Below are 25,395 nucleotides of genomic sequence, written 5' to 3'. Positions count from 1 at the left end.
GGAGGAGGGGGGGGGGTTAAGTTAAATATATCATATATATGTATATATCATAAATATGTATATATCATAAATATATCATATATTTTTAGTGACAAGTATAAATTTCCATTGGCAACACTTAGTGTCAGATACCTTAAAGGGACACACACACAAACCTGGACCTGGAGATGGACACACACACACACAAACTCACAAACTTACTGACACACTCAAACACAGGCTCACACACACACCAAACTGGACCTGGAGGTGGACACACACAGACTCTGACACACACACACACACACAAACCTGGAGATTGAGGTGGACAAAAACCAACACACACCAACCTGAACCTGGAGATAATAATAATATAATGTCTAGTCTGGTGGCTGTGATATATATAAACCTACCAACGTCCGTTGCCATGATTTTTGGAATAACTGATCGCGAGAGGAAAAGAATGACGTTTTAGTCGCATAACATCGGTTAATGGAAACACAGTCATTTCGCAATAGTTGTTTATCGATATTTAGAGAAAAAAAACACAAAAGTTGTGCGCGAATCTGTAATGGAAACGCGACAGCGCTTAACATAGACTAACTTCTCAGAGTTATGTTGAGCAACAGTGTTCATTACTAACCATTCAACTCCGGATAGATTCTGGAATCTTCGCTGGGGGATTAAGCATTAAGCACCGGTGATCCGTCCTCTAACTCAGTGGTTCCCAAACTTTTCCATTCTACGACCCACCTAGACAAGTGTAATCTATTTCACGACCCACCAAAATATATATATATAAAAAAAAATAAGAAAACGATTGACATTACTTTAAGCCTAATCTTAAAAGTTTGATGACAGAAATTAAGTATTTAATAAAAATAAAAAATTTTCACTACTAATATTTCAGTTTTAATTTTTGTTTACAGACGTTAAAATATGTAGTGTCCATAAAAACGTGAAGCAGGCTCACTCTAGTGAACTGTAATCTGCGCTGCTGTGTTTTGTTGCAGAAAATACATTCATGATCTTCCGTTTGTGTCGGCGAGAACGGAGCACAATCCAACACTTATTTAGAAAAGCATGAGAAGCAAAGCAGAGCTATCTAACACAGTTTTGAGATTAAAATAATTGTGAAATTGGTAAAAAATTATAATAAACAGATGTGTCTCATTTTAAATAATAATAAAAAAAATATATTTATTTTTGTGATGGTTAAATAAATGTTCAGCAATATCTTCAAAAGACTTCTGAACTTTGGCAAATTTTTCTCTAAACAGAGATGATACATCAAGGAAATATTGCAAACTTTTGTACATTTTGTTACGTGGAAATGTTTAAATCTTGTAGTGTTACAATTAATCCTGCATTTGTGCCCTGCTTATGGAATTACATTTGTTTCAATAATAATGAACGAAACTTTATAAAACTGAACGTAACTTTTTCAGAAACTATCAAAAATATGCCATTACAAAAGAAGAAAAACACTATGAAAATGAAAAAAAATTAACTCAGTCGCACAAATTTAACAGGCTCTTCAAATATGCTTCATTCTTTGTTAATGTTTTTCAAAGATTCGTTTTCGCTAATCGTGGATTCTGAATTCATTGCTACAGATTTCGCTTACGTTTCGCAGTTTTTCGTTTGGTGTTTTGACACAAACATCTCATGGGGGTGGTGTTAACAGTGATCTACTCTGATTGGATAGTGAGCTTTTGATGGACAGGTGCTCTCTGACCGGGAAGTACAGACGCCACCCAGTGGCCTCTCTCGTCCTTCACTGTCGTCGCTCCTCTTTTGTATACTTCCTATCTCCTCCGGGGTTCTCGAGACCGGTGAGTGTTGCAGGTGTCGCTCATTTCCCAATCACTCCACGGCTCTCGGCCCCGCCCCACTCGTCACATTCGTGCAGCCCTAGACTGAACTGTGTGAGTGTGTGTGTGTGTTTTTATTGAAACGCAAATTTAGCTGCAGCCAAGTGACTTTGTGTGACCCACCTTGTTCCATTCTGTGACCCACAAGTGGGTCGCGACCCACAGTTTGAAAACCCCTGCTCTAACTAACGCATGCTCATGTTTTGATTCAGATCGTGTTCGAAGAGGAGGGGCTAGCCGTGCGTGCCTCCGTTGTCAGTTTGTGAGAGGGAGGGAGCAAGCAGCGCGCAGCTCTACTAGAGCTTAGATCGGGCCCAACAAATCAAGCCCGACCCTACCCGAGCACGTTGTGTCCGAGCCCGGCCCGACACGTTCACTGTAATTATAAGCACTCCCCACGACTAGTTTAAAATGTTTCCATACCTCCGATTTTCCTCCAAACTTGCTCAAAGTTAATTCTCCTGTTTTAATTTTTTTCTTTGATTCTTCAAGCTCCATGTTGCACTTATTCTACTGAATAGTACAGCACGCACAGCAGGTGTGATGCGTCACGCATGCGAGACTGCGAGTGGACGAGACGCGGCGCATGACACGTGACGTGCTTTATCATGGGACCGACCCGGCCCGAGGACGGTGGCAGGAAATATCGGCCCGGCCCGGCCCGTGGGTCGGGTCAGGTCGAGCCCGAGCTCGGGCTCGGGCAGAGAATCTAAGCTCTAAGCTCTAAAATAAAATACAATTGTACCCATATTAAATAGTTTTAAAATCTGAATCAATTCTTGGCGGTCAGCGTTGATATTGTGGCGGGCCGCCACAAATTAAAGGCGCAATATGTAATTTTCCTGCTTTAAAAATAGCAGATATCACTATATCTATGTTATATATATTTTTTAGTTGTGTACTTACATTATCCCGACAGTTTCCACGAACTTTCAAATCCGGAGAAAATTATAGTTTAATTAGAAGACACGGCACGTTTCTTTATTTCCGTTTTGTCGCCCGTCTATGGCGTCATATAAACTTTGACCCCTCTAGTTTATCTAACTTCCTGCGGAACTGCCAAATACAAAGGTGAACAGAAGCAAAGACGAGACGAAGAAGAAAAAGTAGTAGCTAGCCTTGATCGAGACTATTATATTTTATATTTATATTGTTTATATTAGTATTTATACCTCAATCAATAACTTAGTTATGGATCATGATAATGCTTTGCCTGCACGTTCTGTGAAGCGCAAACGTACGGGTGAAATAAATGACCCGAGAAGGTTTTGGGACAAGGGAAGCAACAAGACACAGGTAAATATTGGAGTTGCATTTCCAAGATAGAGAGAGCTTCGTGACAAGCTGAAACTACAGAGAGATGCTTGCATTCTAATAAACAGGTATGCATCCATTCAGCTAACTATATCTATCCGTATATTTTGTGAAACGATGATGTCTTGTGTAAAACGCAGACGGACTAGCTCTCATGTAGAGTATAATGTAAATCTACATGTGTTCTATATCTAGCTGGATAAAGTAGCTTCAAATGCAGTTCACTATCTTGTTCGATATCATAGTATAAACGTAATTATAATTAACGAAAGGCAACCGTGTTTTTTAACATATATTACTACTAGCTAGATTGAATATTGATTTGATAGGGGTCCGATAATTCATATATCTCTCCGTTCGAAAATACTTGATTGTCAAAATACTAAGGCCGGTGACGCACTGGCTGCGTGGCGTCTCTGCTGCTTGCCAGAAGCGTGGCGCGCTGCTGCTGCTGTAGGTGACATAGAGGGAGACCGCTGACAGACCAGGCTCTTGTCTTCATGACAACAATATCTATACTTCATGTTGAACATAAATATAAAGCCTACTGATAAAGGACACCGTCAACAGTATTGACGGCAAAATAGACTATGTTTGACAGGTGCAATATTTGAAAATCGTTAATTTTTTATTTATTTTTTAAATTACATTTATATCTGAATTTATGTCAACCTATAGACTTTCAAACATCAAAATGTCATGCATTAATATGTATTTGTGTACAAAATTACATATAAACATATTTTCCTATTATATTTTGCCTGGAAACGCTTCCAACACGCGCGCGTGTCATGTGAAAAATAGGCGTCGGTTCTATTTCTAGCATGCACGCGCTTTCCACGCGCCTCGAGCCGCGCCTGAGACGCGCGTCTCACGCAGGCAGTCTGCAAGCTCCAACCTATTAACATGGGAGCCGAATTAAAAACTGTGACGCTTGCGCCACGCATCCAGTGTGTCGCCGGCCTCGGTTAAAATGAGTGAGGAATGTGGGGAGCGACAGAGCGCGTGTTCCAATGAACAACAACTCCCATGAGCCTACGCTCTTTCCCGACGCCATCAATGTACGTCTAATGTTATTATTTTGATTGAGTGACCCCTGGTGGCCAAAAATCCCATACTGTACGTTTAATGAATGTATGGGAAACCCTGAATCTTTTACAACATTAAAAGTTGGTAGCACTAAAACGTAATTCAGTCCCATTAGGTAATTTTAGTTAATGCATCAACTAACATTAATAACGAGAAATACATTTGCTACAGTATTTATAAAATTTGTTTACTTTAATAAAATAAAACTGTTCATTGTTAATTCATGTTAGCTCAAGTCAATTACGTAATATAAATAGATGCAACTTATGTTTTTAATCATGTATTAGTACATTCTGAAATTAATTTATGCAGTAATGATAGTATGGTAGTTAATGTTAGTTGTTGTTAATTACATTACTAATAAATGAACAATAAATTGGGCAAAGAATGAAGCACAGCATAATTTGAAATCACAAGTTTAAAGTTTGTCGATCACGAATCTCCAGTGAAGCTGAACTCTCCTCCTGTCAGCCTTCAATTCACACAGAACGATCATCACGAAGATCATACGCGATCATGCAGGATACAAATACACACTTCACAAGATCTCAACTAGATTCAACTAAGTTCCCAAGGTTTTTGAAATTAGATGTTCATTAGTCATTTAAAGATCTGTTTAAATTATAGAAATGCGTATTTGCTGAATGCTGACGACAAACGAGAAAGAATTAATGTTTGCCTTTCTATTACTAATAATATAAAAGCAATCGCTATAATACTTTTTGTATTTTAATTTGTTTATTACTTCTATCTGTATTAGACAGAACGGTTAACGACAACTGCGAAAAAGAGGGAGAATGGAAGCGCTGTGTGCTCGGGTGCTGCTGTTCTCAGAGCTCTCAAAATAAATGTCCCACCACAAACAAATCGACCAAACAGAAAAACTTATCGGCTAATGCGATATTTAAAAAAAAGCCAAATATCGGCCGATATGTCCACTAATTGCAAAGCATTATCCAAAATTAAATCTTAATTGTTTTTTACCTTTTTTTTTAAACATCTAGTAAAATAAATAAAACAAACAATGAAAACAAGCAAATAAAAAAAAACAAAATTACTAATACTTACATTTGGAGACTAAAATAGCATCTCAATGATACTAAAATAACACCAGTGCATCTAGAAGAGTCTGCATTCACATGCATTGCATTCTGGTCCACAGATGTCTGGATCTTACCTCGGGAAGGCATCAAAACAGTAGGTTTTGCGGGTGTCGGGAAAGGCCACACGCAAGCCGGACATGAGGGGAGAGTGGAGGATCACTGCTGCGCATTCGTATCGGGATGCGCGCGTGTCATGTGAAAAATAGGCGTCGGTTCTATTTCTAGCATGCACGCGCTTTCCACGCGCCTCGAGCCGCGCCTGAGACGCGCGTCTCACGCAGGCAGTCTGCAAGCTCCAACCTATTAACATGGGAGCCGAATTAAAAACTGTGACGCTTGCGCCACGCATCCAGTGTGTCGCCGGCCTCGGTTAAAATGAGTGAGGAATGTGGGGAGCGACAGAGCGCGTGTTCCAATGAACAACAACTCCCATGAGCCTACGCTCTTTCCCGACGCCATCAATGTACGTCTAATGTTATTATTTTGATTGAGTGACCCCTGGTGGCCAAAAATCCCATACTGTACGTTTAATGAATGTATGGGAAACCCTGAATCTTTTACAACATTAAAAGTTGGTAGCACTAAAACGTAATTCAGTCCCATTAGGTAATTTTAGTTAATGCATCAACTAACATTAATAACGAGAAATACATTTGCTACAGTATTTATAAAATTTGTTTACTTTAATAAAATAAAACTGTTCATTGTTAATTCATGTTAGCTCAAGTCAATTACGTAATATAAATAGATGCAACTTATGTTTTTAATCATGTATTAGTACATTCTGAAATTAATTTATGCAGTAATGATAGTATGGTAGTTAATGTTAGTTGTTGTTAATTACATTACTAATAAATGAACAATAAATTGGGCAAAGAATGAAGCACAGCATAATTTGAAATCACAAGTTTAAAGTTTGTCGATCACGAATCTCCAGTGAAGCTGAACTCTCCTCCTGTCAGCCTTCAATTCACACAGAACGATCATCACGAAGATCATACGCGATCATGCAGGATACAAATACACACTTCACAAGATCTCAACTAGATTCAACTAAGTTCCCAAGGTTTTTGAAATTAGATGTTCATTAGTCATTTAAAGATCTGTTTAAATTATAGAAATGCGTATTTGCTGAATGCTGACGACAAACGAGAAAGAATTAATGTTTGCCTTTCTATTACTAATAATATAAAAGCAATCGCTATAATACTTTTTGTATTTTAATTTGTTTATTACTTCTATCTGTATTAGACAGAACGGTTAACGACAACTGCGAAAAAGAGGGAGAATGGAAGCGCTGTGTGCTCGGGTGCTGCTGTTCTCAGAGCTCTCAAAATAAATGTCCCACCACAAACAAATCGACCAAACAGAAAAACTTATCGGCTAATGCGATATTTAAAAAAAAGCCAAATATCGGCCGATATGTCCACTAATTGCAAAGCATTATCCAAAATTAAATCTTAATTGTTTTTTACCTTTTTTTTTAAACATCTAGTAAAATAAATAAAACAAACAATGAAAACAAGCAAATAAAAAAAAACAAAATTACTAATACTTACATTTGGAGACTAAAATAGCATCTCAATGATACTAAAATAACACCAGTGCATCTAGAAGAGTCTGCATTCACATGCATTGCATTCTGGTCCACAGATGTCTGGATCTTACCTCGGGAAGGCATCAAAACAGTAGGTTTTGCGGGTGTCGGGAAAGGCCACACGCAAGCCGGACATGAGGGGAGAGTGGAGGATCACTGCTGCGCATTCGTATCGGGATGCCAGGTCCACCGTCGGCACCGTCCCTATGCTCTGCCCGTACAGTATGATGTTTTCCGGAGTCACTCCATACCTTCAGATTGACAAAGCAAGATAAGAAATTAATAACAGCTGTAAATCATTAAATATCATTTTAGCTCTTCAACCATGGTATAAATCTGGCATCCTCTCATCTGTTGGAGTAAAATTACATCAATGCAAACAGCTCATACTGTTTACTTTGAATTGCATTTGTGTCTATAACATTACAATTCGTGGCAATATTTTCATCAAGACATTAGATAATACAACTGTGCAAAATGGCATGTTAGACCAAGAACAGAAGAAAAACAATGAGACATGAAATGCAGGCTCCAAAAAAAGCTGAGCTAAATGCGAAAATGCGCTCAAAGGAAATACTAAATGGGGCGAGTGAGAAGTCCAGACATAGACGGCGAAAGGAAGGAAAAAAGGCACCGATATGCTCTTCAGGTTTTTGTTCTCCAACTTTCCTGGGTAGCTTTGCTGTCGGGGCTGACACCTGATCAGAAGCGGCGGCTCTAAGGAGTGCGCCAGGGTCTACGACTGAGAGCAAACATGTTTGAAGTCTGACCTCAGATCAGACTATTTCAGGTTTTTACCAGAGGCTTGCCCAGAGCTGAGTGAAGGGTCTCAAATGCACACACAGTGGTTCAAAGTGTCCCGTGAAGAGCGCTGGCTACACAAGCTTCTGAACTCGACTAGCTTTGGCGAGATTTTATCAGGTAATGGAACATGAAGACTCCTCCTCCGTTTTCCACACAGACAGATATTATAATTATATTTATTGTTCAGTCAAAAGGGGAAGAATTTACCCAATATATATATATATATGATAACACTTTATTAAATAACCTTCCTTAACCTTAGTTAATGCATTAACCAACTAGCAATACATTTGCTACAGTATTTATAACAGTTGTTTAATGTTAATTCATGTTAGCTCAGGTTCATTAAATATTAACAGATACAAGTTTCGATTTGTATTGTATCGTTATTAACAATAGTTAAGGAACAATTTAACTATAAAATATAAATGAGGGTGGTATATAATTAAACAAACAGGGGGCTTTTTTTTTTTATCAAGTGTACCTAGTAAAAAAGACAGTCCTCTTTAAGCAATGGTCCCACAGCATCGTCAAACACTTACTGAATAATCAATTGATTACAATTTAAGTAATAGATAAGCAATAAATGATTCCTGACCAAAAGACATTTAAAAAATAAATAAAAAAATGGATAGGAAAACTTTCCTAATGGAACTATAAGGACTCAGAACTGAACTCTATGAGTGCAGAAGAAAAGTTTCAAAATGTCAACACACTACTACTCCCTAGGAATAAGTGACCTACAAAGATCAATGCAAGGGCATGTCATGGAGTTTTCAGAGAAGTTGGAGTTTCAGAGTTGCTCACAGAAGGTTACAGAAGACAAGAACAACATACTGCTGTCCATTTTACAACTGGCAGAAGACCACCAAGATATTCAGAAACACCACCATAGTGATACTGTTTGAAAGGAGAGGACAAAAGTTGAACTTACTGGTGAAAAGTACATGCTGTTATGTTTAGAGAAAAACACCACATACCACAAAACTCCACAGCAGAATGTCAAACTGGAAAAACTCAAACAATCATTGGTAATTCAACATAATGACCCAAAACACAAGGTTATACAACAACTACATCACAGCAACAGGAAATTCCATTTTTCTGAAAGCTCAGATGAAAATAGAAACACTTGGAGGTTAGATGGATATCAGGATACCTGGATGAGTCAAAAATTAGTATGGATTAGGATTGTGTCGGCGAAGAAATTTTCCCACAGGTTAATCAATGTGTGAAAACACCGGTATCACTGGGCGGTGGGGTTTTCCATATTTTCCTTTGCTTTTAAATGCATGTGCAAATCTAGTCTGTTTCGAATTGGCATCAGTTTGGCATCAATTGCTTAAATTGACAACAACAAGATGGATGACTCCCTCATATTAAACGTAGAACATTTGTTTACAAACCGAATAATAATACACCATGCTATATGCTATATATATATATATATATATATATATATATATATATATATATATATATATAATATAAATAAGAAACAAAGAAAGTTTACTAGCAAAATGAATATGAAAGCTTGGATGCACGGCATACACCTTGATGTAAAGGTGTGCAGTGATATAACTGGTGTTGCGGCTTAACACAGGTAACACCAACATGGACTACCACAGCAAGTATGGATTGGAAAATTGGTTTGGATAGGGAACCAGGCCAAAATAAACCAATCAGAGTCGTTTCAAGCCTCAATATGTTTCCTTGTCACTCAAACACTGCAAGTAAATTTTCTGGAAGGAGAAAACCCCTTTGATTCAATGTCCTGGGAAATTAATTATTCTCATCTGATATCAAATATAATTTCAGAGAGATCCTAATGTTGATGGTGAGATAGCAAGAACAAGGGTGGGATGATACCTCAAGGATCTGCCAAAACAAATCCATTTCCACATACTGAGAAAACATCAGAGACTGGTCCGGAATCAAGCTCGAAAAGAGGGAAAACTCTCCGAGCCAGGACATACTCGCTGCGTCTAGCACAAGCATCCCTTTTTTCCTATGTGGAAAACTACTGAAAACACAAGCATGTCGAAAACACACAAGTCTATGCAAATGCGGTGTTTCCTTAGCCTGGATTAAGGCAATGAGAAATGGCTTGTCCAAACAAGCACCGGGGTCTGATTCCATGGAACAGCTGGAACAAAAGCAAATTTCTGTTTAAAGCCAAAGCGGCACAAACAGTTACACTCACAAGCCATTCACCATGTTTTCCTGAACTGAAACAATATGAGAACCTGAGAGAGACTGGGAAAGATGTGCGTTTTTGTGTATGCTAATCTGGGGAAAAATAAGAGGAACTCTGTGATCATGCACAGGAAAAACGGCACGCACACACACAGTAGTCTGTTTTGTGAAACAGCCTTACCGCCAAAGCAAACATTTACAGATGGATTTTGGGCTGAAATTCACATGCTGTTGCCAACCTGAAAAGTTTACCCCAAAAATAAGGCTCACTGTGAATGCCCTGCTGGCTTCTCAATGGAAACAGATGCATTTCTATGTCTTACAAATTCTTAAGTAATCCATATGCATATGAATTATGGATATGCAAATGATACTTCAAGCAAGCACTGATGTGTGCAATAGAGTAGCAGCTCTGTTTACTTGCAGGAGTCATTTAATGTCATCCTATAGAATGCACAAATTCAAAAGTACTCGTGAAAATCGTTTGCAAGAAACTTTTTAGATGGACTCTTGACAAGAACGAACTGTCAAAAATGGTTTAGGTGAAACGTGTTTCCACTTTCAGTTTGAACAAACAAAGTACTTAATGCTAGAAACTCATTGTCACATGCAAACCTGCAACATTAAAGATAAATGTAAGGAGTGTCAGCCGTTCGATATCTTGCACCAGATAGAATAGAGTGCAACAGTCGGTTCCAAAAATAAAAATCCCATTTATTTTCTCTATTGGGGAATAGATTTTTAACGGTAACTTGTAACCCATTAAAGACAGACCTGATGTGAGCTTTGAGGTTGTTAATCGGTGGAAAATGCTTTTGTTAAAAGTCATCTGCATCATTTTTTCCTCTTATTTTTTAAAATAACAGCATAATTCCTAGTAGAACAACTACATTAACAATTATTCTGCAAAGAAATCGCTACCATTCAGCTGAAATGAGACAAGCAAATTATGCCATATATATGCATATCTTACATTAAATGTAAAATGTGATTTCTATACATGCAATCAAATTCTTTAAATCAAAAGTTTTTCAGTCATTTGCAAAGATTCACTGTAGTTCTTTCCCCCATTATAGATGTTAACTACAGTCTCGTACCTTTGTCTTTTAGTCCAATTTACAAAATTCAAATCAAGGTCTGTAATGTTGGGATTCACCTCATAACTGTGTAAGGAAAATTTTAGCTCTTTTCTTTAAAGAAAAATCAAATCTAAAGATTCAAATTGCTTTAATTGAACTGATTCCAAATTTAATTCGTTTATACTTCATCAACGGTTCATACAATTCTGTTTATATTACTTCATGGACAATGAGAATACAAACAGAATGATAATTTATAAGCTACGAGCTAAGTAGCATAGGATCTGGACAAAGTTTAAAATACACCACACAAGACAATACTTCTTTATAAATGAAACAAGAATTTATTGAGCTACTCTATTACATGGATATAAAACCTAATGGACACACACACACACACACACTGAAGAGGATGATATGGAATTTGAATGTCCCAGGAGTAAGTTATTAGTAAGTCATTAGATCACACCAAGAAAATCACAAAAGCAGAGATGCGTCTTGTCGTTACTGCTTAAGATCAATTTGCACTTATTTCAGCAAGAAATTAAGTTTGTTTTACTTGCATTTGCGCTGGAAAGAAGAGTTGGAGATTTGCTTGTGGCCTGGTCTAAGGGAATATCCGCACCTCGGATTGGTTGCAGATCTGACGTTTGGATAAAGTCTTTTGGGAAAACCCTTCCGGAGATTGGTTGGTTGCTTGGTTACGAAGGACCTTTGGAAGTTTTTGTTGTTTGCAAGACTTTGAAGATTCTCGGCAGTCATGAGGTTTCAACGGAGTGTTTTGAGTTTTGGATGACAAGAATGCTAGAAGCATGTTGAAATAGGTAGTTCAAGCTATGGCGAAGGAGGAATCGCAACGCACTGAATTAGTACAGGCATTGGCGTTTTATCTAAGCAGATTTGTTCCATCCAAAGACGCAATCTTTAATCGACTTGTTGCAAGGCGGAGCATGCATTCCTTAACATGATGCTTCAACTTATCACATGGGGTAATATCTTTGCAGGATTTTGTTTAATAACTTCTATAACGTGTTGTACAACACACACCATACAAAATACCATCTTTTCATTCAGTCTTGCAAAGATCGTGGCCATTCGTTCAATACTAAACTTTCCATATCTTACACCCATTTAATAGCAATAAATGCTAAAACATTAGTTAAAGTTGAACCGATTACCTTGAACACATCAAACATATTTTAGACATAAATTATTTGTGAATATAGTTGTAACAATGTACAAAAACTTCATAATCACGGGAAGGAGGCGGCGGGACCCAGCGTATATTCAAAACAAAACTTTAATGATAAAATAAACAAAACAGCGTGACAGCCCCTCGCGGACAACTGCCGCGCACAAACACAAACTAAAGCCCAGGCCTGGTCTTTTAAGATTGTTTATCGAAAAGTTCAGTTCGTAGAAAGAGTCACAAGCAAGCAGGAAGCAGAGTCATCGGACACACTGTATGGATCCTTTGTGTTGAGGTCTATTAATCATTAATGATTCTTGTGGGGTTGCAGGGGATTCCATACATTTTAATCATGAGATCCTTCTTAATACACAAGGTCCTTGTTTCCTGAGCCACTTTCACACTGCACGTTGGACCCGAAAAATTGCCGGAACATTGCCGGGTCGCCTTCTGTGTGAACGCAAACACGTCCCGAGATTGATCCTGGGTCGGGGACCTAGTATAATTTGTAGGGTTCAGTCCTGGAACGAGCGCTGAGTGAACAAAAGCCAAAACTAATGCCGTAAAGGGTTTGTCGTAGTGATGATGCACGTTATCACGCAACTATTTTAGCGAGAGTTTTGAAGGCAGATCAACGTTCCCGACGAAAAAAATGTGCAAACTGTAACAAAGCAGAGATCAGGTAGTCCCTCACTTTCCGCGCTGAAGCTGAGATCATTCACCAGTTTAAGTGAAAGTTAATGTGTCTAGCGTTTTCGACTCATACATTACACGTCACACCCTGATGTCACGTGTCTTTACGGGACCTTTACGGGTTGTGTGTGAACACACGCACATATTCCAGGTAAACACTGGCAGTGTGAAAGTGCAAAATCTAGTGACCCGGTACAATTGCTGGGACGCATTACCGGTGTATTTTCCGGAATCGCAGTGTGAAAGGGGCTTTGTGAAAAGAGTTAATTTCGTCAACTCTTTTAATCGGAAAACAACACGGCTGACAGGAAACAAACTCAGGATATTGAGGTCACGCGATTAGCTCATGATTAGTTTTCTAACGAGAGGGACAGACGTCTTCCGTTGTGGAATCACGTTATCTCTTCTCTTTATTGCTGACATAGGCTTAGCAATTTCTCCGGAAGTCGTGGCCTAGTGGTTAGAGTTTAAGGCGAGACACTGCAGGTGAATAGGGCAAAAAAATAACTAATAGTTATCACCTTACTTACTAGGGGTGCACCGATCCGATATTAGGATCGGATATCGTCCGCGATACTGACAAAATAGCTGGATCGGGGATCGGAAAAATTAACAGATCCACGGGCCGATCCAGGTTTTTTTTTTTTTTTCGTCGCTGCAGGACCTACGTCATTCGTCAGCTTCACGTGTGTCGCATGCTAGAAGCAATATGGAGCGTTCCAGAGAGTCGGCTGTGTGGAGATATTTCACGCTTGCCACGCCAACTAGTTCGTCGGCTGTTTGCAATGTCTGCAAAGTAAATGTTTCGAGGGGAGGTGGTATTACTGCAAAGTACAATACTACCAATTTAAATCAAGCACATCCAGAAACACCATGCTAAGGAGCACGCTGAATTCCTGCAGCTCAGCAAAACAAAAGGAGTGGACAATACAGCCCAGCAACTAACTTTGCAGGATGCATTTAAACAACGTGAAAGGTTTCCGATGGAAAGCATGAAAGCATCGGCAATTACACAGAAAGTTGTAGAATTCATTGCTTTGGATGCTCAACCAATGTCAGTTGTTGAAGACGAGGGCTTCCGTCGCCTACTGGAACACTTAGAGCCGAGGTACTCTCTTCCATCACGCAAGTATTTTTCCGAGACCGCACTGCCAGAACTGTACAAAAAAAGTTTGCGAACACGTCTCGAAAGAGATTAAAGATATAAAAGCTATGAGCTTTACTACAGATATATGGAGCTCTGCTGTGAGTCCGATGTCGCTTTTAAGTTTAACAGTCCACTGGATGGACACGAGCTGTACACCACACAGTGCAATGCTTCAAGCTAAGAACTTTCATGGTTCACACACTAGCGATACCATTTCGGCTGCAATTAAGGATATACTTGACCAGTGGCACATTCCTTTGAATAAAGTGCATGTCATACTCCGGGACAATGCAAGCAACATGAAAAAGGCCATGGACAACATGGGGGTGCGGAGCTTAGGCTGCTTTGCTCACAGCTTGCAGCTTGTAGTCAATGAGGGACTACTGTCACAACGGAGTGTGAGCGATGCCATTACAATCGGTAGACAAATTGTGGGGCATTTTAAACATTCTCCACTTGCGTATTCAAGGCTGCAAGATATACAGCTCCAGATGCAAATGCAACCTAAACGCCTGCAACAAGACGTCAGAACAAGGTGGAATTCTACGTACTTGATGATACAGAGTCTTCTGGAACAGAAGCGAGTCCTCTGTGCTTACATTGCTGACCATGACCTGCCCAGTACACTGACCGCTAACCAGTGGGCTTTGCTAGAAAAAACGAGCATTGTTCTAGCACCATTTGAAGAGCTAACAAGGAAAGTAAGCTCATCGACTGCCTCTGCCGCTGACGTCATTCCAGCTGTCACCGTCCTCAAACGCATCCTTGCTAAAGAAGGCGATGCAGATACTGGCATCAAAAAAAATGAAAAAAACCCTGCTTCAAGCTGTCAACAAACGCTTCGACACTGTGGAAGATGAACCCCTATATGCACTTGCCACCCTGCTGGACCCGAGATATAAAGACAGGTAAAATCGTGTAACTTAACTAATTACATTAGGTCTATATTATAGATTTTTTTTTACTCACTTTTTATTCCACAATATTTGATGAGATGGTATGCTGTAAATTTAAACATTTAGAATATAAAGTATGTAGGCTTACATTATATAATTTATACAAATTTATATATATAACTTTAATCAGCCTCAGGTTAAGTGTCAAAAAGTGTTTCATTTAGCCTAACCTATGTTTTATTTCTGTTTCAGATACTTTACAAGTGCACAATCTGCAAAGCGTGCAAAAGATGCACTGACAGGGGAACTAGAGGAAGACCTGAAGAGGAGCACAGCTGGAGCATCACAGGCCGCAGAACCACAGGAAAAGTTCCCTCGGGTGGAAGCAGCAGCACCGAGCAGCTTTATGCAAGAGTTTGACCAAATTGTGGAGGAGTGTGAAGATCCCGGTGCAGCAAGCAGCTCTAGCCCTACAGTCCAACTGCATGGATATCTTGCAGAGAAAACCATCGCTGCCTCAGACAACCCATACCAGTACTGGGTAGTCAACAAATACAGATTACCTTGTCTTGCTGCTACTGTCACAAAATACCTCTGTGCCCCCTGCACTAGTGTAGAAAGTGAGAGAGTGTTCAGCACAGTTTCCAACATTGTGGATGAAAAGAGAAGTAGGCTTACAGCAGAGAGAGCAGAAATGCTTGTCTTCGTGAGAAAGAATTTGCCATTGCTGATTAAGTGAGCATTCAGAGGTCATGTTTGTGATGGTGGTGTGACACTGCACTACGTTTACAATGTTTGGTTATTATTATTTGTATGTGTGATCAAGTTGTTTGACCAACTTTTTGTTTATTCAGCATTTGTTTATTACTCAGGTTCAGTTGCTATGTTGCATTTTAAATTCCTGTTTGCAAGACTTTGCACTTTATATTTTTGTTTACAATGTTTGGTTACTGTTTGATTACTATTCTATGTTCAACCAATGCACTTTTTTTTCTTGTGGCTACATTTTATTTAATTTAAGAGTTTGATTACATTATATTTTAGATTTGAATGCACAATTGTTATATAAATTTATAAGAATTCAAATATTTTTTGACATGTTAACAATGTTTGGTGACTGTCAGATTACTATTGTATGCTTGACCAATACACGAAAAAAGAAGTTTGATTGCATTCTATTTTAGATTTGAATGCACAATTGTTTTTTAAATAAATAAGAATTCAACACTTTACATACAACTGTTATTTTGTCTTAGTTATGTTTAGTTAGTAAAATCTGGTGCCTTTAGTCTCTTCAAGGAAGGTATAAGGTGGAAGGTATATAGTTTATTATTAATTCAACAATAGTATCGGATCGGTATCGGGTATCGACAGATACACAAAGCCCAGGCATCGGTATCGGGACTGAAAAAGTCGGATCGGTGCACCCCTATTACTTACCCAGTTGATTGATTACATTGATTATTGCAAACATTTTTTGTATTACAAGTTTTCAAAAATGTTATGTTTAAATATGCAAATGAGGCATTATTTAATGAAATATGTGCTAATTTGCATAAATGTCTAGTACAAAAATCTGAACACTAGATGAAGTCAGTTTCAAATTTTTTGTTACATTTTTTTTTACATATTAGAGTCAAATGTTTTTACTATGGAATAATATTGCGGACATTATTCAAAAGGCATTGCAAATTGTATTTGCAATTGCGTTTTCAATTTGTGGACGCATAAAATGTGACATAATCCAAACGCAAATGCAAATCGCGCATTACCGTTTTCATTTTCGATTAAGTGAACGCACAGTGTCTGCCAAATTTAAAATGGAAATGCAAAGTCCGTTTGCAATTGTGTTTTCCATATCTTACGAGCTATGAGCCTGTCATATTTAAATAGCAATATTAATTACCACATTTGCCTTTTCACTCTCTCTGCACTGTGCATATAAACTGTCAAAACTCAAATGGAATCGCAATACCTTTTGCATTTGAATTTCCAACGTCTACACGGAAACCTGTCAATCAAGTGACAGGGGTGGGGCCATTTTGCCACATTGGGCGTGTTTGCATTAGGAAGTGAAGATCGTACTAAAATGTACCATGTTTTTACTAGGGTAAATATAAGTTAACGATAGTGTTTATAATTAAGCCACAGTAGCCACAAATGTACAGTTGTCTGAGACGTTATGAAATGTTCTTTAATATCATGAACCATAAAATGTAGTCAGTGTTCTGCTATTGTTTATTTTCATAATAGGTAAACACAGGCCACACGTTAAGATGGTCACAGATCTGGTGCTGATCCAGTGTAGATTGGTAGCTCAGTGGTTAGTGACTGTCATCTCTAATGGCATACCGTCTTTTAGCGCGTGTTCGAAACCCGGCCGACACAGTCGTTCTTTATTTTTTTTTTTATCCTACTAACTTAGGATAAAAGTTAGTTAGTTAATATTTTAAAATCTCACGTCAGGTTCTTTCGCAATTAATTTTTCAATGTGACAACGCGTTTACGTCACCCACAACGCGGAAGGAGACACAAGTGCTGCGTCCGAAATCACATACTGCAAGGAGTTCGAGGGCACGGTAGAGCTAGAGATAGAGCTGGCATACCACAACTAGGGCCCTATGATTTCCGCGATGCAGAAAACGCGGAGGGAATCACGGAATCCAGTCATAAAAACGGAATTTACAGTTTAACGCAGAATGGCATGGAATTTGCCAAATTTTTAATGAATTAATCAAAAATAGGTCATTGCACTTACATCAAATCACGATATGGACTAATATCTTTAAATATTAAGCCGGAACAGTCTATTTAAATATGAATCCTGCATGTTCTGCGTGTCTCTGTTAATGAATGGTGCAGAAGCGCGTCTTCCTTTATTAACACAAGGAAAAAACTTTTTTTTTAAAACAACTATTTGCCAGATATGTATCACGATTGTTCAGCAGAATGTACATAGCCTACTACTAAAAAAATAAAAATTAAAAAAAAACTTTTTTTTAAGGTTTAATCACACAACATTTCTTCCATGTTTTATTTTTAATAGTAAATCCCCTTTGTTTACCAAAAAGTAACGTTGGCTTAATTTTCAGTAATTAAAAGATAAATTAAATTAATGTTTTGTGTGTTTAATGTTTAATGTGCATCTCAGAAAATGCTTTATTTAAAACCCCAACTGAATGGCACTTAAATGCACTTAATTACAGACAGAGAAACAATGGGTAATAATTAAATGTTTATTTTTGATGTATGCATTGCATTCTATGCATTTAAAAAATAAATATATTTGTTTTTCTAAAAAAGGAAACTTAGTTGTTCATTTTAAGTGACCCGGGAGTCTTATTTTCTCTTGCATAATTAATATTGCACTTTAATTAAGCAAAAACACATTTTAATCTGATTACTTGATTAATCGATGAAATTTTTGGTAGAATACTCGATTACTAAAATATTCGATAGCTACAGCCCTACTCCTAACCCTAGGGTTGTGGGTTCAAATCTCAGACCGGCAATACCACGACTTAGGTGCCCTTGAGCAAGGCACCGAACCCCCAACTGATCCCCGGGCGCCGCAGCATAAAAATGACTGCCCACTGCTCCAGGTGTGTGTTCACTGCTGTGTGTGTGCACTTTGGATGGGTTAAATGCAGAGCACGAATTCTGAGTATGGGTCTGAATGTAACTTCACTTTCACTTATTGACAGGAAACAGGTCCAGACAATCTGAGCATTATTCCCCTTCAGCTAATCATTAATGGTGTTCAGATTGCGCAGTTCATTTGTGTGCTTTGTTTACTAAGGTTCTACAACTGGTTGGTTTGCTTCATTGCTTCAAACACCTTCAAGTCTTTTTTTAAATCCTTACAGGAAAAATGAATGAGAAAAATACTTCTGGAAACAGGTCATTTAAAATGTAGGCTAGGTGGGCACTGTTGCACTATTATATACTTCAATTTATATTGAGTATTTACACCTTTTTAATCCAATTGACCCATGTTGTTATCAGAGTACACCACAGCAGAATCCATTTATTTTAATAAGTGAAACTGTCAGCCAATCATAGCAGTGGATAGGGATGGGACGATAACCGGTTTTATTGATAACCGTGATAAAATGTGCTGAAGGTTAGTAATATTGTTTAAAAATGAATTATCATTAAAACCGTGTTTGATTATCGCGGTTTTAATAACCGCGGCATGTCCAGCCAGCAACAGTCTGACGCAAGCGCAGCGCACAATGTTTTTTTTGTTTTTTTTCGAGAAGGAATGGCGAAAGTCAGTGACTTTTCTATGCTTCTACACTTTTCATTGTAAGGAAGGAAATGCCACAGAATTTAATCTTTCTTTAAATTAAGTGCATAGAGTTGCTTGTTTTATTAGTTGTTTGTTGATTATTAAATATAAAACTTGCTGAAATGTTTTCAGTGTGAGCATCAACTATTTTTGAACACTTTCATCTCGTTTCAACAAAACCGTGATAATATTGATAATTGTGGTAATTTTAGTCACTATAATCGTGATATTAAATTTTCATACCGTCCCATCCCTAGCAGTGGATGTTTACTTATGAGTCTTGAATGCGCCCCGTCTATAAAAACCGACCGTTTTGCAGAGAGGCTCAAAAACAGGATAGAAAATGGCCTATTACTTCTAAATTATGATGTTATTTAATGTTAAATCACACGTGATTTAATAAGTGAACCTCAGAAAACAAGTAAAATATAAATATTTTTTAATTTTGTTTTGTTTGCAAGAATCAGCTTAAGCATCCAAACAAGGACTTGAGACATGAGGTGATCAGAGTCAGCTGAAGTTCCAACTTTATGAACTTCCCTGCACTTGACCAATATAGTAAACCTTGACCTCGTGACCTTTGTCACATTCTTCCTCCATCTTGAAAACAGCCAAATAGATGCGAGTCATTATGTGAAAGTTTCAGAATGTGCATTGCAAACAACAAAAAAAAGTGAACAAGTTGGTGTTAATTTGCTGCTGAAATCCTCCTTAACATGGCTTCCCAGCTGTACAGGATTAGAAAACTTCATGCATCATCCATATGCCATTTTTTTCTCTGCAATAACTGAATGTCACATGGATGTGGTTCAGTGTTCCTGGCTGTGGGTGAAAAGGGCATTATAATTAGCCAGCATTACTGATGATACCTTGAGTTTTATGCATTATTAATTTTCAGGCAGTTCATTAACCGTCTTCACACAGACAAACACTTTTTAAGTCCGGTGCACTGCGTGAAGAATCCAAAGTAGTTAAACACTTGCAAGGTTAAAATTCAGGGGCATTTGTTTAGCCCCTACCGAACAGAGCAGACACAATTTTAAGACTTTATTCACATCATGCACGACATAGGATAAGCTCCAAATACAAGTGACCTACACAGAATTTAAAAACATCATAGGTGTGCAAAGGTGGAAACCAATGATGCATTGCAAGCCACCTACAATGCAACAAGGAAAAAGTGAGAGATTATCATTCAGTAATGAAATACTGATATTATTGATCAAATACTGAAAGCAACTCATTGGTAATCCCAAACACTACTCAAATCAATTGAAGAAGTCAAGTCTACAAATGCAATGCATTTGAGAAGCACTATTTGTATGATAGACAGTTGTCGCCTAGTAGAGCATTCCAAATCAATAGCAGTTAGGATGCTGCCTATGTATGCAGCAGACAGCAAAGTGGCTCATTTGGTTTTATAGCAGAACCACTGAATACTAAGTAGCAAGTCACAAAACCTGACATGAGTTCCATTCTATCCAACACGCCAATCCTACTTGCAATTACAAATAATCCTCCGACAACTGACACCAAAGTAATTCTGCATTCTCAAGAAAGCAAATGCATCCATGTAAAACGTCCAGTGAATATGTCTGGTAAGCAACTTGCATGCTTTCACTCATCTGTGTGCTGGGAGTAAGAAACGGCTGTTTTAAGAGGATGTCCTCTGACCTAATGTTTCTCTTTAAAGAGAGACTACACATGTAAATGTTACGGCAAGGTTTCATTTACCGCATGGAGAAGAGCTCCTAAAGCACTTTAAAATCCTTTTACTGCTTTTCTGTGCAGTCAGGAGTGACCTGCCAACACCAGATTACCCCTGGTTCATAAGATTACTTCTTTCAAAGCAAGAGTCAAACACCACATGGATATAATCAAATGCATTCTAGCAAATCTGAATTTGCCTTCCTGGTTAAAACGTCTACTTTTAAAAAATGAGATGGTTCACCCAAACATGAAAATTGTCATTTGCCATCCCTCATGTTGTTCCAAACCTGGATGACTTTGTTTTATCTATGGAATGCAGAAGATGATATTTTGAGGAATCTTGGGCAATAAAAGTCAATGGTGTCCAACATTGTTTGGACCCAAAATTCTTCAAAATATCTTATTTTGTGCTCCACAGAATGACAATGAAAGTTAATGACAATCTTTTTAAGCTTTAAAACACAAACCCATATGAAAAGCCTAAAGAAAGATTTCACCATTATGGCCCATCACTGAATAGGGCTGTCAACGAATATTCTAAATTCGAATATGTATTCGAATAGTTTTAAAAAACGAATTTCGAAGGTGAAAATTAATATTCAAATAAAAAAAAAATGTGGAAAAAAAGGCCCGCGGTAGTACAGGCGTGGTTGTCTGTTTTGCGAGTGGGCGCGATAGCGCGCCTGAGGGTTCAGGGACAGGTCACAGGAGTCGCACTGTCTGGCACAGCATCACTGCTGAAAGTTGACACGTCTTCATGGAAGATGCCAGCAAGTGCAGAGCCCAACTCAACCGCAGCAGAGAAAATGAGGTAAAATTGTTGACCCGCGAGATAAAGTTGTATGCAAGCTAGTTAAGATACAGTTAGCAGTTAGCATACCATTCGACCACTAGCAACATGAGGTCACATCTCAAAAATGTGCACCCAAATGAGCATGGCATAATTTGTGGAACTCCAGTTAAACGGTCACGTCTTGACACTTAACGTTACTTTGCATCGCTCGCCGCAAGCACTTTGTCTGCAACACGACAAGAGGCCATAACGGATAAAATAATTTCGTTAATTTGTAAGGACATGAGACCGATCAGTATCGCGGATGGGGCACGCTTCGGGGAGTTCTGTCAAGCAATGCATCCGAGGTTTGATTATTTATCGTTTCATGTCAAGGAAAAGTTCCATGTTTACCACAGCACAGCTTGCTCGGAGCATTCAATGTCAGTTCTATATGCTGTAAAACTTCAATTAATATTAATAATATTTGTTTCAATCACTGAATGAAGCATGCTATATTTGGGACAACAGTTGCGACCTTAAATTGCTTGCACAAAAATGTGTTTGTTCATTAAAACCATTATGTGCAGAGAACGTGAGGGTGAGAGAGCGTGAGGTCTGCAGTCTTGTCCATTAGTTGATTTCCTTGTTTTTGTGTAGGTAATACGTTGTCATATATGTTTAAACTTAACTAGACTATCTATACAAGTAGTTATGTCTCTTTGTATTATTTTTGCTTGTTATTGACGTAATGCGCGTCATTGACAACATGCGCAACCAGATGTTCGAATAGTTCGAATATTCGTGTATTTTTTAGAGGGAATATTCGAACGTCAATTTTGACAGCCCTATCACTGAATGATTATATCAGATAGATACAATGGCTGATTTGGGGCTTGATATTATTTAATTTGGAACTGAATGGATTGAGAAGTTAACTAGAATGGAGACAGGTGGTTGAAACTGAGGATTTGAAAAAAAAGTGCTTGGTGATCAGGTAAGACAAAGAAGGAAATAAATAGAGGAGAAACGCATTACATTTTGATTAAAAATAAATTGAATGGTGCACAATTAGGGTAGAAACCAATTAAGTGAATATAGAATCATTTTCATTAGCCTGCTATAGTGTCTTCAACAAGTTCCAAAGGGAGACACTGAATGACTTCAAAGTATTTAAATAATTAACCCTCTTAATAACCATAGTTTGTGCCCCGTCCACACAAACATGGGTATTTCGAATCCACAGCATTTTCTATGCGGTTTGGCCATTCGTCCACATGCAAACACAGCACCAAGTCATTGAAATCAAACATTTTAAAACTCCTTCCAGGGTGATGATTATCAAAATCAGTTTGCACCATTATTGTGTAGACAGCGAAACCGGAGTGTTTGGCTTGTGACATCAGAACTTGCTCTGTTATCTCCGCCTAATGGAAACTTTTCTGTTTGGCCAACATGGCTTTACGAATGAGATAATATTGCCACCTGTTGGGTTGGCATGCTCTTGACAGTGCTTCATAGCATGCTTTTCATGTGGACAGTGAGGTCGCATGATAAATCGCATGCAATATTTAATGTGCATTTTGTAAGTAAAGGCGGTTCTATAATCAGCGGTAAATTTTTCACATGCGTGATTTCACATGGAGCAGCATTAACTACCCACATTCAATTTTGAAAATACAATAAATGATTAAACGATTATTGCAGCCCATTCTGCCCACTTTTGCAGCGCTGTGCTTTCGTTACTCCATAAAAGCCCAATTTCATGTGCAAATCAGTAAAATCATGTAACGTGACATTTGCAAAATGGGATGTGCTTGATTTATCAATGTTATTTATTTATGTTTTTAAAAGCATGAAAGAGAAATTGCACTGCTCCTCAGGAAGAAATATGCGCTCAGAGAGGAACAGAACATGGACATGTTAAGTCATCTTTTAACTCAAGGTGTGGAACTAAACGGTCAAATCCATGCAAAAACATTGCGCTTGTTGATGGCCGAGTGCGGGAGGTTAAAGCATTTTTTATCATTCCTGCTACATGGCTGCACATGGACAGAGAACACAACTCGCACATAACGTACAGATCGGGCGCATACATTCAGGAATGAAGAAAAATGGGAAAGTTACAGCATATTATTTCTGTTTCTGAAGTAACTACCCTCAGCTTCGCCATAGTAGAGAGAGATGTTGCACAGACAAGTAAGCTAAGCGAGTTAAGCAGTCATTTAATATGGACTTATATGGGCTAATTGAAGAGTTCCAATAAACCAAGTTTCTTCTTGCATCGTAACTATTCTTATAGTATTTTGCATTTATTTTTAATTTAATATAATTTCTGAACAGAACCTTGATTTTTCAAGCATAGTGAAATAATCTTGCCGCACAGCAAAGATGATCAGTGGAGCAAGGAGCGGGAAATGGTAAACCCGGAGCGGACTGATTATTGAATGCTTGGAGTGCAGAGGGTAATTTTTTTTCCACTCCACTCTGCTCACATACTGCTACTAATACTCTAGTAAGAGTTACTTGGTGTATTTGCAAAGCTGGTTACAGTCAACAATGTCCTAAGGGGACCATCAAAATTTATGTAACCATTGCTTTACTGAAGAACATACAGTTCTTGAAACTTCTGGAATAAATTTATCTTGGCCAATTAAATATACCAATACTTCCAGTTTGTCACCCATACAGAAGAAATACAGAAGAAATACCAAAATAGATATTTTCCTACAGGGGAAGGCTTTGAATATTGTGTTGGACAAGTTCTGTTGGGAACAATGAATCACATTTGAAAACCTGCAGCTGACACAATGATCTGACCTGAATCAAACCCTGTGCAGGTGTAAAGAGGACAATGAGCCAAATTTTATGATTGCTATGTCACAATCTCAGGGCAGTTAAAAATTAGTCCATGCTTCACTGCAGAACACACTTGCTGCCTTTCCTGCTCTCAAACCACGTTTCTGTATGACTCTGATGTTTTTGCCTTACTAGCGGTTTCTCAGTAATAAACCTCAGTGACAGACTAGTAGAAAAATCAGATGAAGACGCAGCTGCTCGTCTCAACGGGTGAGCGTTAAAAGTTCCAGCGGCTCAACTCCCTCCTGCATTAGTTAATAGCCCTGCTGACTCTCAACACAGCTCCAGACTAGCTTGAAAGTAGTCTGGTTGGGCTCTCGAGGTCTTGAAAGACACCCATTAATTGTTTATCACGCTGACGAACTGATAATCTACTGTCCTGCTTGGATCTGGTATTACATTTTCCCAATAAAAATGCTGGTTGTTATAAAGAGGGGTTTTCTGGGGTTCGCCTAGACTTAAAAGACTTACTTTTAAATATATGCTTTCTAAACCCCATAGAGAGCTGCAGGGATGATTTTTGTGGGCCATCCTGGAAGTTAGGCTTGTTGCGATAGTCGGTGTTACCGGTGATACACGGTGTTTAACCCACCTACCGGTCACAGCACTTGACCACCGGCACCGTCCCCATCGTGTTGAAGTTTTAGCCTATAGCAATAAAGCACTTAATTCAGTTAGTGACTACGTGCCTTCGTAATATAGCGTAAGCGGAACGAGCGCCGCAGTAAAGCAGCAGGTGTCCGATTTCATTTATCATTTGAGGAGAGTGAGGCGAGCTAACTGGCAAAGGATGGCGGAAGATC

The 25,395-nt window shown here is 38.4% G+C and overlaps 2 protein-coding genes across 2 annotated transcripts in view; both read right to left on the bottom strand.

Annotated features, from left to right (window-relative positions):
• LOC132101375 (alpha/beta hydrolase domain-containing protein 17C-like) overlaps nt 1-5,541 on the bottom strand; it is a 21,862-nt gene extending 16,321 nt beyond the window's left edge. The window contains exon 1 of the mRNA XM_059506300.1: nt 5,434-5,541. Coding sequence (XP_059362283.1) covers nt 5,434-5,498 — 65 coding nt within the window. The 5' untranslated portion in view covers nt 5,499-5,541. The remainder of the gene's footprint in view (nt 1-5,433) is intronic.
• Nucleotides 5,542-7,004: 1,463 nt separating this feature from the next.
• LOC132101372 (alpha/beta hydrolase domain-containing protein 17C-like) overlaps nt 7,005-25,395 on the bottom strand; it is a 40,361-nt gene continuing 21,970 nt past the window's right edge. The window contains exon 2 of the mRNA XM_059506285.1: nt 7,005-7,207. Within this exon, the coding sequence (XP_059362268.1) occupies nt 7,024-7,207 (184 nt within the window). The 3' untranslated portion in view covers nt 7,005-7,023. The remainder of the gene's footprint in view (nt 7,208-25,395) is intronic.

The sequence above is a fragment of the Carassius carassius genome, chromosome 2, assembly GCF_963082965.1.
Source record: "Carassius carassius chromosome 2, fCarCar2.1, whole genome shotgun sequence".
Classification (NCBI taxonomy): Eukaryota; Metazoa; Chordata; class Actinopteri; order Cypriniformes; family Cyprinidae; genus Carassius; species Carassius carassius.
This window is presented reverse-complemented; position numbering and strand designations above follow the sequence as displayed.